The 17,082-nt window shown below is 38.1% G+C and overlaps 1 protein-coding gene across 1 annotated transcript in view; it reads right to left on the minus strand.

The window, feature by feature from the left end:
- The window catches only part of GFRA1 (GDNF family receptor alpha 1), a 152,135-nt gene that overhangs the window by 17,309 nt on the left and 117,744 nt on the right, over window positions 1-17,082 (minus strand). Inside the window, exon 7 of the mRNA XM_052799707.1 lies at window positions 16,783-16,961. Coding sequence (XP_052655667.1) covers window positions 16,783-16,961 — 179 coding nt within the window. The remainder of the gene's footprint in view (window positions 1-16,782; window positions 16,962-17,082) is intronic.

Here is a 17,082-nt window from a genome sequence, read left to right on the forward strand (position 1 = left end):
GATCAAACAGCTTACAAGGACCAGACACAGAGATCTTCAAATATTTATTTCAAGCAATTAGTTTCCCAGTGCGCACAGCACAAAATATGACACCCAGCCAAGACAACTGAACTGACTGACTTACCTTTCATGGCAGTACAGTAACTTGCTTACAATTTTGTTTTCGTGTTCAGTCATTCATTTATCTGAGTAAAATGAATTTCCACAGTCCTAGATTCTTCCTTCCTATTTTTAGGAGATATTACGCAATTCTCCTAATATGGTCTTTTTATGGATTTGCCTTAAGCAAATATTTTTGCATTAAGAAGGGCAGAGGAGAAAACAGAATACTAAAAAGCATAGATGGAGTAAGTTTTGTTAGGTTAATATCTCAGTGGCTTAGGCTGCCTAGGTTTTCTTTTTTTTTTTTTTTCCTCTAGTTATAAAACTGAACAGTCATGTAATCCAAAGTCTAGTTGTTTGGGATTTTATTATTAAAACCCATTTCCCTAGTGATTCATGGCAGCTATCAACCCAGTGCCATACACAGCAGTTACAGGTAGCATTTGGCTGTTGCGCACCAAAGAGCATTTAAAGAAAAGCAGCGTGAACACAAAGCCATTACAATCCCAGTTAAAAGACACACTCAGCTGTTAATTTTGAACAAAGGTAAGCCACTGAAGAACTACAGATCCCACAACACTTCCCCAGGCTGGAGTGTGTGCCCGTGCGTGTCCAAATATGCAAACAAAGTTGTTCTGTTTGGCAGCCGGCGAAGTACCTACCTCCCCTATTAGACCGGGCTACGTGGTGCACTGGAGTGTGGTGTAAACACTCCTGAGCAGCTGTCAGCCACGGCTACTAGGGGACTAAAAGCAGCTCAGCCAGAACAGCCCAGGCCCGCGTTGCACTAATGAGCCTTGAAAAGAGGCACCATCCTAATGCAGCTACGGTGCCTCTACACCGTACCTCACACCTCCAAGTGTGCCTAGGCTGGAGGGTGGCTGCGACGTGCTGCTCTGCGCTTGGGCAGGCAAGTTCTCCTTCACGCCAAGAAGATGACGGGACGGTGTGGGGCTGTGACTCTCCGCTAAGAACAACCTGGGAGCCTCCGAAGCTGAAAGCGGAGCTGCAGGGAGAGGGCTCAGTAGGGATGCTCACCGCATCGGTCGGCCTCATGAGACATCCAGCTCCCAGCTGTCAGTAGGTGGAAGAGATTAAGAAAACAAGGTCACGCGTTGCCTCCGCACTCGGGCAGCAGGACCAGGGGTGGTGTCCTCTGGTTCTGCAGCTGGAAGGAAAGATCAGGCAAGCTTGCTTGAACATCAGTCTGCACGAGGCCTTGAGCGCTGAGCATTACAGGAAGCTTCCGTTCATGCTATGCCAACCTTAAGCAACTGATATTATTGCTGGTTTCTTGAGCACTGCATTCACTCATAAATTTTAAAAGGGAAGGGAAGAGAATGACCATGAACATCTGCTTTTGGTTAAATGACTAAAAACGTTCAAGACTTTTCCCTTTGTTAACCATATGCGTATGCACGTATGCGTGTGTGTTGTGAGTCCTGGCAAGGTTACGCCCAGAAGGAAAACACAGAAAGCCTTAAAAGGGTTTCGACAACACTTCAGATAAAAAGCGACTTTGCTGTAATTACAGGGAGGCAAAAGCAAAGGCTGCAGATACTAAAGTGACCTTGCACGGAAAGGTAGAAGAAACTAGCCGCTTAGTTGAGCACCCATCATACAGCTATGCCCTCCCCTCCTCAGTTTTGTTTGCGCATTTTAAGCCCAATTTATTAGTTTCCTTACATCCACAGTTATGTGGCTATGCCTGTACCCAAGTACCATTAAATCATGACATGATTTAGAGACTGTTTTTTTTCTTTTAAAGTAACTCAATCTTCAACAGCTGTGATTTGGAATAATGGGTGAATTTTGCATTTTTGGCACAATCTGCTCTCCAGAAGTGCCACTGAAATAAAAATTTAAAGCATTTTCTCCCTGTTCCTCTAATCCTGTGGCTGAATTCTGCAGGTGCACAGATGTATCCTTAGAACCGGCAGGGCTGAAATTTTAGTGAACTTGCTGCAGTACTTGCCTCAGTATCCATGTTCCTTTCTGGGACTGAAAATACCATTCAGAATAAAAATATCAGAGAGGGTTTTTTAAAATAATGCAGTCAAATTTACCAAGGTGAGTCTATAACAAAAACAAATTAGGGCATACTGTGGTTTTGACAGGCAGTTATTCCCCAATAATTCAGCCAGAGCCACACACATAACATGAAGAATTTCACCCAAATAGTTAATGTTTTGGCAAAGTTCAAAGTCACTGCATGCATGATTTTTTTAATGCGAAATGTAAGACAACTTCAAGCATAGCTTCTACCTGTGTCTGTAATAATCTATTTTTATTCTCATTAGAATATATGCCTTTATACTTTTGTAGAAAGGCATTCAAAATCATTGTTAGTATTCCTGATTAATAAATTCTGATAGCATTTTAATTTCTAAAAGTGAATTAATATCACACAATTTTGATTGTTGGCATTTTATTTTGTACAAAAAGCATATGTTTCAATGGATTTGCGTCATGACTGAAAAAAAATAAACATCCTGTTGGTCTTGTCCACAGATCTCCATTAGCTAAGCTAGGCTTTGGCTTGTCCTGTCAGCTTCCTAAACGTTATTAAAAGACCCTTGCAGCATGGATCTTAAAACTCAATACTTAAGAGAGACTTTGATGTAGCATCCTACATTCATTCTTCCCCTGCTGAAGTGAGTGAAGGAGAGAAAAATCATCCCTTCTCAAAAATACTAGGACTGAAATCCTAACACTAATTCTCTTTAATGGGCTATACTATAGTGGACTACACTTTAATGGATGATATTATAGTGGCCTTCTTCATATCCATTACTTATACATGAATGATGCTCTCACACACAACAGTTACACTGTAGTTAATGAAGCTATTCAAATAAGCAGAGAAACTCTCATGTAAGAGGAGTCTGCAGAATCATGACCTTATTAGAAAGGTGCCTTATTCTTTACTGCCCTGATCCCACCGCACCAAGGGGAATTCTTCCACTGGCCAGGCAGCAGCAAGTGAAAATGAAAAGTAACTTCCTAATATCATCTGTATATATGGCCTCAAATTTGAGCTCAGTAAGAAGTACAGAGAAATTTCTTCAATCACTGAAACAATTTCTTAGACACAAAAATTATTGTCAGTGTTAGATGTTTAGTAATTATAACCCCATTAAAACAAATCTGAGCCTATAATAACCAGATTAAGCAAATAATTATCAGATTATGCAAAATTGTATTCACAGGATATGATCCTGCTTTGTTTCATCACACAAATCATTCACAGAAGGACAGAAGGCTTACATTTATGTTTACATTTAATAAACCAGAAAATACAAATAGATGAATGCTAATAATGCAAGTAATGGAGATCAACAGGATCACTTCGGGTACATTTTGTAAGGTTTCCATACTAAACTGGAAGAACCTTTTGAAGATTTATTGTGACTAGTTTGCCTACTTTTTGAAGTATTATGCTGTGGCAGACTGGATAGTTCAGGGGATTAGTAATGGGATATACAGCCTTATATTCCAAGGTAACTAGTTTAATCTAGCTCAGGTCAATACTGACAACTATTCTGTAGTATTTTTGAAATGAGGAGGTGGTTCTGGAGCACTTCTTCTCTTAAGAGGACAGGTTCAATGCACAAAAGTGGCACTAATTTGCACCTCAGGCAGTGCGCTTCATCAAAGAGACTGAGGAATTAATGGGATATAGGTTTATAACATCGCAAAGCACTCAGGATATTTCCCCATGCCCTTCATTTCCCTTTCTGTGAGATGAGCTGCTCTGTTAAAAAGGGACAGTCCTCCTGTATCCTCAGATTTTTCTAATTCCATTGCAAACCCTACAGGAAAAATCTTGAAGGTGCCCTATGCTACCAAATTTTAACATCCTTTAGTGGGACTCCAGAGAGTGATTAGAAGGTTTCACCTAGAAAAACATCTTGAGAGTGCTATCTGAAGAGAATCGTGATTGATGATGGTTGGCAGCAAATATTTCCCTGAGTGCAGAACAGTTTTATTAATAGTTCTGGACTGAGCTGAGGCAAGTAGAAAACAGACCAAGTGAGGGGTGTTTTTTGTGATCTACCTACTCAGATGCATCTAATACTCGCAAGCATCAGCTTTGTCTTACTAGCAAGTCTCAGTGTCAATAAGTTGTCATCAAGTTTCCAGAGAGGAAGCATTCCAAAAAAATACATCCGAGTGTGTGTTGACTACAACAACAATATGGCTTCTTGTGTTCCTCCTACCTCCAGACCAGTGGGTGGAAAGTCAGAACTAAGATAGCATTACTGGAGATGAGGGATGAGTATAACGCAGCTGCGTCTCCTGTATATTAACGTATGTATATTGTATATGCAGGCTGCATATGCGCACCACCACTGATACTGAACTAGTGTATTGAGCTGTCCCAGTGAGAAGTGAATTTAATGGGTTGAAGAGATGCCATGTTCAGTGGCCAAGATGGGATTAGCCTCTCTAGTATTTGAGAACAGCATCCTTAAAAGGGATCTGGGATATCACTATGCTGGTCACACTCAGTGACCACATGAACAGCATGGGACATCGCATTTCTGATATGCTGTGCATGGATGAATGTAATTGCACTACAACAGGCTTTGTACATAACAAAGGGCAGCAGATGATGAATGAGGACTTGCAGAGCATATATGAGCAGATGCGCCTCACTGGCTTGGAGATTATTTGGAGCTGCAGCTTTGCCAGTTGCTCTCTTTAAATGTTCATGAAACACCAGAGTCCAGTCCCCTGTTACACCAACATGAGCCAGCATGACTTGTGTTTTAGGGGCTGTCCCTGTGATGCGGACCCAGGGCATCGAGTTCAGCTCCCAAAGAGCAGAGCTCTCTCACTAAGGGCACTTACCAAAGAGTTGTACTGCTACTAAATACAACATTGTATCTGAGCCATCAGCCTGAAGGTGAAAAGCCTCTGCTTAATTAATGATTCCCAAGTATCCTCATTAAGCTGTTCTCTGGGTATAGACCGGGTGTGTTTTTTATCTAAACCTGTTCAGTTGTGCCTATAACAATCTGAATTTCTCATCTGCAAATAACCGTGACTGAATCCTTAGGAATAATCAGGAAATCTTAATCAAAAGTAATAAGGGTTAGGCCAACTCTTGATGAGAGCATGATTCTGCAAATAGTTGCATGAATTTGTCAAACTAATTAAGTTCAAAATCAGTATGAAAAAAGGGACAATTTTTCCTTCTGAATTTGCATTTGACTTCTGAAATAGTATACAGGCAGTTAGTTCCCTGCAAGAACAGATCCCTAAATTTGCCCTCAGAACCAGATAATTACAGTGCGTATGTGATTGAAGTGTGCAGAATAGCATACTGACATAGAATTCATTATATAATGGTCTTCAAGAATTTAACTCGGATCCATGCAACTGTTAATGCACTACTTTTTCTAGAGGAGGGCAAGCCATTGTAAAAAACATACTAAACACTGTTGGTCAGAAAAGTTCTGATCAAGCCACTTTTTTACATTTGTGCAGACACAAATTTAGGAACAGGTTTTCTTGGATTCTTGTAACTGCTTTGCTTTCATCCACGCACACTTAATTTATATGACCACTTACCCAACTCTCTGCACAAATTAGGTACTTATGGCTCCAGGTAGCCATTTAGATCCTACCTGGTCTTAACTGCAATGTACATAACAAATTTGAATGCACACATTTCAAATCTGAGCATGAATTCAGTACATCCAAATGTTTATGTGCATGTGGTAATGCATATCTAGCCTTGAATTAGAGGCAACTTGAGGCTTCTGAAAATGTCAATCTGGAAAAATAAAGTAGTACCATGTAATGCAGTATTTAGTAAATTACTGCCCTGAATACTTAATTCTGTTTTAAGAAAGACATGAGGGAGGATAATCCTATAATTCTTTAGGACACATGCTGAGTGAACCTATGAAAAAATATCCTCCATTATGCACAACAGTCAGTCTGTTTACTTGTGTCTCACAGAAAGAGCTAGGCATGCAGGAGAGCTTAACCTGAGGTGGGAATATTAGGCCAAGTCCACTGATTAGAACTATAATTTGGTGTGAAATAGTTAGGCTCTCCTCCAAAGTACAGACTAAAATAAATGTTTTGAACTCCTATTGATTTCAAAGGCAAGGAACTGAAATGGGTGACAGCGTCTCATGTTCTGGAACTCAATAGCAAGTTGAAAAATGCTGTAGAGTAGAAGGCTTGAGAGTAACATAGAAATCTATTATTCAGGTAAGACAGCTGATTAGGAGTCATAGTGATAAAAAGTAAGTAGGAGATAAAGGGTGTGATTTATTTCCAGTATTTGATTACTAATGTACAGTGAAGACTAAAAGTAAAATGAACAGACAGGTTAAAAGCAGAACAAAAATATATTTATGTTCAGATGTTTTGTTATCATTAATGTTTTTTTATTAAGAGTATATGTTAGCCAATTTGGTTAAAAGACTGCGTTTCATTTTCTGTCCTATAAACTTGGTTTGACTACTTGAAAAATTTAAGCATGCTATGGAAAATGTTCTGAATTTTAGCTCTTCCACAGTATACTATTTTTGCAGCTATGCTGCCTTGTCACCAATGTATGATTTAGAATGATTACTTACTATTGTATTCTAATTTCCATTGGGCTTTTCTATATTTCATTTGCTGCTGGTTACAAGGAAGAAACTATTCCTAAAAAATCTTCTTCATTATTACTGAAATGCTTTTGATCATATCTGCCACACAATAACTGTGAGCCTGGGTAGTTTATTTTTTAAGAACATTAGTTTATGGTTTACATAGAAATATCAAAGAATGATGTATACATATGTAAGGAGTAACTGATAATTACAATGTACACTTAAGGATAATTGTAATTTACACAGCTGTGGAGTTATTCCATTTTTACAAGTGTATAAAGAAAAGCAGAATTCGATTAGGTCGTGCGATTGCCTCTTTATACTCAAAGGACTTTATATGCATAAACATTCATAATGTACTTGGGTTTGCTGTTGACAGAGGAAGGCAATGTATCCTCTTTACTCAAGGATAAGGAAGCAGGGTTGCCTCACACATTTTTCCCAAGTCAAAATACAGACCTACTCCAATCTCTTAACTATGCCCCAGTATGGCCATAACGCCCAGCCCCTTCCCTTTCCCCCTTCCCCTTCTTCCAAGGCAGCCAAGCCAGTGATGGCATGGTGACTCCTCCTGTGCTATATGGGCTCAGCACCCCTCCAGCTCAGTCTTGTGCAGTATTTTTCCCCCTGAATCTGCATTTAGCCATGACATCATTAGAGGGAATATGGAAAAATGTATACTGATAATTTCATACCAGAATAAGTCTATGAGGCAGTTGAGTGCCCAGATTACAGAATGGATCTGCAAGAAGAAAGGACAAAAAAAAAAAAAAGAGGAAAGGACAGATAGGAAAAGGATCTAATAAAGACTAATGGCTAACTGGAAGTGAGGTTTCGACATGGTGTAGAAATGCCAGTAAATTGAGACTAATAGTCTAACAACTCACATCACACAAATAGGCAGAACTAGTCTTGGTTATCGTTTCCTGAAGGGGAACTTTCCTCCATGATAAAATAGTGTATTTCTTGAATTTCTATTATTTCCAATAGGGAGGGTTTCCAAGAGTACAGGAAGGTATTTAAAAAGGATCTTTGTGTTTAGAGCTGCTATTCATGTATGAGTTTAAGGGAATCTATCTCTCTAAAAGCAGTGTGATTTTCTTTGCTGGTACTGCAGAGATGTTTAGACCTCCAGAGGAAAGGTTACAGTTCTGTGCTAGGGAAAGTAATGTTGCCATGAGACTGAGTGTAAGAGGATGAACAAAGCTGCCACATCCACTTCCACAATTGGCATGTTCTGCAAGGTGTGTAAAAGGAGAGAATATGGTAAATGCCTTCAAGCCCATTTTCATCCAGTGGGTAACATCAGCTTATCCTTCCTATTTTTCTGAGCATTGGAGTACTCAAATTCATACACCTTCCTCACATGTTTTAACTCTACTACATTCTTCATAATGATTCAGCTAAAACCAGCAACAAAGCAATGTGAACACTTGAAACGACTAAGAAATAGATAAGTAAACATGTGCACAAGGCTCCTGAGGCTTGTGGAGAATGCTATTTCCCTGAAAGCTGCTCAGGACCTACCACAACAGGGCAGTGGCTTCTGTATATTACCCAATTCTTATCTTCTTTAAAATTATTTTGCACTGAAAATAAATCAGAGCGAGCTGTGAGCATAAGAAAGTGAACTTTAATGGACACTTTGCCATAGCAGTAGAAAAAATATGATCAACCACTTGTCCCAAAAACCAGCACAGGTTTGGTGTGCTCTACGAAATAGATAGCTAATCTATGCAAACATCCTGTTGATCATTAAGAGGCGCAAAAATGTCCAGAAGTGTCTGCAACAAGCAGACTGCAAGAGCCAACAAGAGTGACAGCAAATCAGAGAATCATAGTGGAATCTGAATGCAGTAGTCATCCATGAGCTCTTCTCTACCCCCTCATACACCCAAGGACTCATAAAAATACCGGGGAACAAAGATTTTGGGAAAAGACTCTGGGGCGGGCAGCCTCACAACCCTACTCCAGGATCTGGGAACATCTCTCCAACCTCTGGGGATTTCAGGGAGCAGGACAAGAAATGAGGCAAACCCCATGACCCTGCAGCAGGATTGTGCACAACGCATCAGGGTCCCTCTCTGGCAGTGATCCTTCTCCCCCATGGAACGAGGAGGTTGTGCAACAAATTGCTACTCTGCTCCCGAATTGTCACCCCTCTGCACCATCCCCCCCAAGATGGAGAAGGGATGTAATTTGTAAAACTGTATGCATTTGTGATTAAAATGCTTCGCTATCGAGAATTATTTAGCCTCCATGCTGTCATTTGTCCTAAACTGTCACACTACAAAACAAAAACATCAATACCTGCTTCAGTAACAGTGTTTAAAAATACATTTCAATTATAAAAGTCTTGTGAAATCCTTTTGCTTGCCTAGCAAATAACAATTTTTTCAAAAACGGCAGAATTGATAAAGATTTTATTTGTTAAATTTGATCTATTCTGGCAACTGCCAAGCTATTTTCATACTTTAGAAAGAAACGTCTTTGTATTGACAACTGCAGCAATTATCTGAGATAGTACCGGTCTTTTACTTTGGTTTTCCTCATGTATCTCTGTGGATACACTTTTTGAGGATAACACAGTGCATTAACATAGTTTATAATAGTAAAATATTTATTGTTTCTAGAGCACTCAAATACACTATGTGGTTTTCAGAATAAATGAAGGCTATGAGGTGATATCTTAGCTTCACTGAAGTTAACTGCAATTCATTGGGTTTTTAAGGTCAGGACTACCTTTTCATTATGAGCCTGTGGAATAGCTAGTATGATGGGATTCTGGTCTATAAGTAGGACTCCCGCAAGCTATTCCAGTTAAAATAAAAAAATACTAATGATTTCAATGATTCTATTCTTATTCTCCGTTCCATTAAAAACCTGGTGGCACGATCGTTTTTGCCTGCACTTGCTTTGCAACAGGGTCAGCCTGCTGCCATAACCAGAGTTACATTCACTTGAACAAGTATAAATGGAAGCAGTGTCATGGCTAAAACCTAATATTTGTTAACAGCAAACAATATGTCTTAAACAAAGCACTTTGTCAAGTCCCATAAACGCACAATATATTATGAACTATACTTCCAAAGACAATATGATTAAACATCTACCATCGCAATGCAATGACCTAGAATTTTTATTAGTAGTAGTTATGCCTTAAAATTAAATTATAATACTGTACTCCATTTTATGGCTGGTTTTTGCAGGCTGTAGTGAGTTATCTGTTTTAAAAGGGAAAGACATGATGGACTAGATATTTGATTGAGAACTAAAGTTGGCTGGCATTAGGAATACCTTTAATATGATGAAGAACCACATAAAGTAATAACATGGGCTATGAATAGTTTGATTTGGCTTATCTGATGTGATCCAATTTTCTGATTCCAGTTTATTCCAGCACTTTGTATTTTTGTGGGTATTCCTATAAGAGGATACTGATGTGAAACGTAGAAACAACAGTGGCTTAGGGGAACACTGCAAATGCTACATCTGCTTTTAGTAGCAATAATTTGCAAAATTCTTTCTGAGGATAAGAACTATAATCTGTCCAAAGAAATTTCAATTTTCTGTAAAGGTGTGTAGTACATTTTAATAAAGTTGTATTTTTGTAAGTCATTAAATTGGTTTTTAGTAACCTCATACTCATTTTCAATTGAACAATTATTAAACTATAAAACAAAATTGCATGATTCCTAAAACTGTAGCCTGGAGTTTTACAGTCTGCTATAAAGCGCTGTATTATTATAATACACTAAAGATGCTCAGACTATTAAAACTTTTTTTTTAAATGAACTGTAAAATATTTTATCATTGATGAAATAATTCTGAAGTATTATGCTCTCCAGCAGTATACATGCACAATACTTCCGTATAATGAAAAGCATGCTAATCAAAAAACCATAATTTAAACTGTAATTCTAATATGCAAAATAAACCATTTTGCTGTCTTTTGGAAACATAAGTTTATTACAGCCGAATTCCAACATTAAAAATGTTTCATCAGAGTACTGATCATTGAATATAAGGTCCAGCTTACAAAGAGCTCTACATGCCAAAGAGACTGAACGTTAATCATTGTACATCTGTGTAGCTCTGATGATAACAATAGAGATGTGCTGACTTACACTGTCGGAGAGTTTTTAGCCTGTATTTTACTCCACAAATCGTGACTGATCCTGCAATGGAGCCCAATGTTCGACTAAGAAGTTCAACCAAGGCTGGTAAATGAGAACAATTTTCTACTGACTACTGATCGCTGATGTCTCATAGCAACACTGACGCTAATATGATACTTCTGAGCCTAAAGGGTATGATACTTGGCTACATCCTCAAACCGTTCCTTTAATGTTCAAAAGAGAGGCAAAAGTCTCTCTGTACTTAGAAATTAATCAGCTCTATTAATCAGATCCTTAACTTTAGCAGGATTTCAACAAGCTTGAAAATGATCTATCTTGTGTGGTCCTGAAATTCTTTGGCAAAGACAGTGAAGAACCCAAGCGCAACCTTGCTCCAAGTGGGAGCAGTCTACATGATCATACCACTAGTGCATATGTATGTATATGTTCACTGCAAAGCAGCCTTTTGGCATTGAGGTCCACTGTTTGCACAGTAATGTAGGTGGACCGCTGACCACTTCCCTGCCTGTGAACACCAAGATTGCCATACAGACTGAAAACTCAAACCTGTCCCTCGCTCGTGGTGAGCTCACCTTCTCTGGTTCTGTCTGAAAGGTGCAAGAGTCATGTAGTAAATGAATACAGTCTCAGGGAATTTTATATATCCACATTTTTTGAGGACCCAAATTTTATATATCCACATTTTTTGAGGACAGCATGGTGCTGAAGCAAACAAGGATTAACTTCACTTGAAATCAATGCCAATGAAATCAATGGACAAAGCAGTCTCCGTTTTGGTAAAACACAGAATTTTCTTAGGTGCTCCCCAAATTAGAAGTATAAGATTAGAGATGAAACTTTAACTTATCCCTGGCTGTCAGATTTTAATCTGAACATGCAAAGCACACAAGACTTCTTCAGGTACAACAGGATTGCTACTGAAGCAAATTAAAGATGCTGCTTTTTCAGAAGAAAAGCTGCCAATAGGTGTTCTCTAAATCACTTGTACCACCAGGCTGACCCCATTATATCAGCTAATCCTGAAAACACGGGAGGTAAATTTAAATCTTTTCAAATGAAACATTTAGTCAATATTCTTTTTTCTTTTTTTTTTTTTTTATTTTGTTCTGGCACAGCATTGGGAGTTTTATATTCCTGTCCATCTTTTGCCCCAGACTATAACTTTCTGTGTGGTTGCAATGCCTGGAGGAAGAGGTCCAAGTATGACTTCTCCCAAAGGACAGAGCAGGCGGGGCATTTGAAAGGACAGTGCTTGTTTTTCACAAAATGATAAAGAAACAGAAAGATCACAGGCTGTGTGAAGGGATGGGGGAAAGAGGGTGCCAGGCATATGGGAGAGTTAATGCTGATGCTCAGGGGATAAATCAAGTTCCCTTTGTCTCTATTCCAGCGTACCGTCTCAGCCGTTGTACTATCCCCACATCAACAACACACCTACATGCTGCCTGTGTTTCCTGCTTCTGTTCACCCACCACCCAATTACCAGTCCATGAAGCTCCACACCTGCTGTGCCTTGATCCTCAGAACACTACACTGAAGCTTTTAACCCTCTCCAAACACCTACACAATACTTTATAATAATAATATTTAGCACATGCGAAGCTACATTAAATAATTATAGACAGTACTTCAAACACCAGATTAGCAGTTCCTCACACAGTGCTGAAGATCTGCAACAGATAGATCTACAGCTGAAAAGCACAGTCATTTTCAGTCTGTGAGTCACGTTTAAGTCCTAGTCTCCTCAGAGAATCACAAGCCCTGTCTACGGGTTTTGTCCTAAGACTCGCCATAATAGGTGTTTTTTAAAATCCCAAGTTTATGTGGAATTATGTGAATTTGTGGAAGAACAGCTTGCAATATGACCCACGTCTGTTCTAAACACTAATCTTACATGCAAATAGAAAGAATTGACTTATTTAAGTATCTAGATTTCTCTTTTGCTCCTTGTTCCCCACAAAATGTTTGAGCTTTTAATTCCTATCTCATAATTTTTTAGTTTTGCTGCTGAGAGTACAAAGATATTCACATACTGGACTTGACTGAAAAGTACTTACCTTCCATCTGTATCTCAATCATATGTGTCCACTGCTTATATTTCTTCAAAAGCACAAAAACCTTAAATTCCCTCTGAATGCTGAACTAAGGTTAACTAGAGCAAGACATTGATAATAAACATGGGAAAACAAAGTATAGAACTAGCTAGGGAGTTGATAGATTTTGATGCATAAATTTAGACTTAAACAGCCTTAACCGTCTTGACTTCTATCATTTTTGTCTTGTGCAAAATGTCCTCTAAAATATTATAGCAAACCCAGTATGATATTCTTAGGTTTTTATTTACCTCTGCTGATGACGTAGTTACAATGGGTCTAATCTAATCAAATCTATCACTTGAAGTTAATTCATTGTCATCTTTCAGTTCCATGCATCTCTCCTAAATGCAGAAGCAGCATTTTTCTTGATGAATACATGGTGTGAGTACACATCCAAACTTGTTCTTTTGTCCCTTTCAAATAATCCAACATGATGGTTCAAGTAGTGGTGATAGAATGTGAGACTGAAAGACCATAACCATTTTTTGACTGGCGTACTGAACACAAGTTATGACTGAGAATGAAGGATAAACAAATATGTCAGTTAAATAGAAAATGTTAGAGTGAAGCTATCAGGAAAAAAGATAGGGATGGCAATTACTTAATAAAATGTGCCTGTATAAGGAGAATGTTGTTGGCATTCATCTTCCTTTTTGTTCACAATATTTTATGAATTATTTTTATGTGGTGCTGAGGATCCTTTGCAAGATGTCAAGCACCTCAATGAATACTTGAATTTAGCATTTTATATAAAACTAACCACTATTTACTCTCTGTGTTTAGCAAACTTTGTTAGAAGCCAGGTTTATAAAAGAGTTTATAGGATGCTTGACAAAGTTAAGCATCTTCCTGCCAAAGATGGAGTGCTGATTTAATTAAGGGATAAAAAAAAAAAAAGTATATTACACAAATCCATCCATATGTAAACATAAAATAAACACATATCAGAAATCAACATTTCTCTGTGTCAACTTGAAATAAGAAAATACCACCATAATAGGAGAACTGTAAATTCTTGTAGCAATGGTTAAGTTGTAATGAAGAACAATTTCTAAACAGCATCACCGAAACAAAAATTATTTAGAAGTCCAAACCTTCAACAGGTATTCGAAAAAAATATTGAATACAGGTAAACAAAGAGTATCTCATATTTTCTTCAAGCATTCACAACCCTTCTTATTCCCAGGTTTGCATGTGTGCAAGAGAACATGGCACAGCGACAAAACCATTAGTATATTCTTGCTTTTCATACAACCATACTGAACAAGTTAGAAAAAAATGTATCAAAAATTGCTCAGTCAGTGACACTCTTGGCAGATTGGGTTAGTGCCCTGTATTTTACAAGGCCAGGAGGTTAGTATTTGTTCATGGCAATTTATACTAATCAATCACTTCCTGCTCTTTCTTCTTTCACTGTATTTTTAAACCCACTAACTAGGATATGCAGCTTTATAGCATCTCACTGATCATTTCCTTATCCCTGCTCTGCCATTGTCTTTTTGTGCTGAGACTAATGCTTTTAATTCTACTTTTCATAGTGTTTAGGCTACGTTGCCTTTTTGAAACCTTTCAGCTCAACTGCTAAGCATATAACAAAGCCCTTCAGATTGCTTTTGGTCGCACTAGTTCATGTTTTGAAAATACTACAAAGGCATATTCTTCATGGGAGGAGAGCCATGGAATGAATACACTTCTCCAAGTGTGATACAAATGCCTCCAGTTCTTTTGTAAAATTTGCATTGAGGTTTCAGTCTCACGTGCAAAGTGGCACCATACTGTCCAACAAACACAGGTTTCTTCCTTAAAAAGTGTGAGCTTGTTTTGGCTCTATTCGTAAGTTATTTTTTGAAAAATGCATTAAAATATAAGAGTTTTGTTCTTTGTGTTTCAGTTCTGACACAAGGGAGTAGTGAGCACCAGAATGTTGTACTCCACAAGAATAGAACTGCTTGATTCACATAACTTCAGTGACCTTTTAGTGCAGACTTATCTATAGTTTCTACAAAACAGCAGAGGGAATTTATTTAAAGGAAGCTGTTTTCCCTACAGAACTTTACTTCTTGTGTCAAGTATATCAGGGGTACACTTGAAGTCATAATATAGCTTTAAACCAGTGCTGATAAACTTATGTGGGATGTGACTTCAAAATGCCAGAGTAACAGGAGTAAGGACAGGGAAGAATTTCATTCATTTTCGAAGCACTGGGACATCTATTCAGGCTTGAGGACCATTTGCAAATCAAACTGAATCCAATGTGATCACTTCCCATTTCTTCAGTTCATTCCTTATCATGTGTACTTTGGTAGCATCTGGAGGCCTTACCCTATAGGGGACTACAAACACTGAAGGAAAATGTGACCTCTCCCATAAAACAACTTTTTACTATAACATGAATAATAATATCCCACCAAGGTCTTGCTTTAAATGCAAGATATTCCAAGTTTCAGGTTTAAAAGGTTACATTTCTTTTTAACATATTCTATTTGGTCAAATGACTACTGCATATAGAAATATATCCCTACAACTATCTCTCTTGCATCAATGACTTACAAAGCTTAACTAATAATGAACACATAGATGTGAAAAATAGAATTAAAACAGAAGGACCTAAACTCAACACCATCTACCATTAACCCCATATACTTTGTAACTCCGTAATGCCTCTGAAAATTGTTAATTTATATGCAATTTGCCAATGCAAAATAAAAGGAGAAACTAGAAAAGGATGAAGGTGAGAGAGTGGTGCAGGAAAAATTAAGAAGCAAAATCCTTTTCTGAGGGATGCTAATTGTCCGGTTTAGTGAACACGGAAACTTTGATACAGTTTAATATGAAGAATACAAAATCAATTTTTTATAAGTAAGTGAAATGTGAATGCTACAAGTGTGGAAGAGTTTGGGAATCCAGAAAAAATGTATCTTAATACCAGATGAGACCTTAAAAGTTGGACACTTTCGTTTGTGTCACATAGCAATTTTCCTTCTGTAAAGACAAAAATAAACAGGCCAAGCTGATCTATCCCTGACCTGATCTTGCATGTAAACCACCAGAAATGTTTATAACCCCAGATTCTAATCTGACCTAAAGATGTTTCCAGTTTACATTTCCTGTTACCTCTTTCCTGCCTTGATTTTGCTGTTGTCTCCTGCCCAAGTTCTTCAAACTTTCTAAGAGCTAGTATATTGCCTTCAGCAAGTGATGAGCCTCTTTAAATCCAGAATCAGTGATGCACCATGAATAGCCTAATTGAAGTGTCAAAGAATATGGCTGCAGCCATTGGCCAAAATCACATCACAACCTTGACCCCAGTTCAGGAAGGCGCCTGATTCAAAATAGCTTCCATCTTTGTCCAGCTTTTTCATCATGTAATTTGTAGCACCACATTTTCTCTAATATCCAGCCCTACTCAGCCAAAAAACCTCTTAAGTTTACTGCCAATAACATAAGAAAAAAGGCAGCAGGACATGCTAGCTGACATTAAGAGTTGCCTCTGAATTTGGATTACTCAGGGGATTAATTTAATCTGCCATATCCTGGCGGGGTTTGGAGAGTGCCACATTCATATCCAAACCTGTGATAACAAATTAAATACTATGCCCTGTTTCTGAGTCAGAGAGTCAATAAAGTCAACTTTGAAATATGCATGTTTCTGATTTAAAATAGGAGTGTCTGATATTTTACAATATATCCGGGTTTTAACTACAACATGGGAATAAACAGATATTCCAATTTAAGCAGGCATCTATTTATGCAGCAGGAGACTACTCCGTATACACATCTATGAAAAACTTCAATTTATGCACTGCAACAAGTACAAGACTCTCTTACCTGCAGGTTTGCACATGCTGGTGAATCGTTGTGGGTGGGTATTTCATTGTTGGTGGTCTCTGAACCTGTGTTTTTAAGTCTGGAAGCCGTTGTAGTTGTGGCTGTAGTGGTCTGTACTGGTAAGATTGGCTGCCACACATTCACATCAGTACCATTGCCGAAGGCCTGAATTGCATTTTCTGTAAAAATAAATCACAGGAAAATTTCTATTTCTAAACAAATGGCAGAAAGCAGAACTGACTTTGTAACCATTATTATTATTATTCCATTGAAAATGTGTATTTATAGAAACTCAATTTT

The sequence above is a fragment of the Harpia harpyja genome, chromosome 10 (assembly GCF_026419915.1).
Source record: "Harpia harpyja isolate bHarHar1 chromosome 10, bHarHar1 primary haplotype, whole genome shotgun sequence".
In the NCBI taxonomy this organism is placed as follows: Eukaryota; Metazoa; Chordata; class Aves; order Accipitriformes; family Accipitridae; genus Harpia; species Harpia harpyja.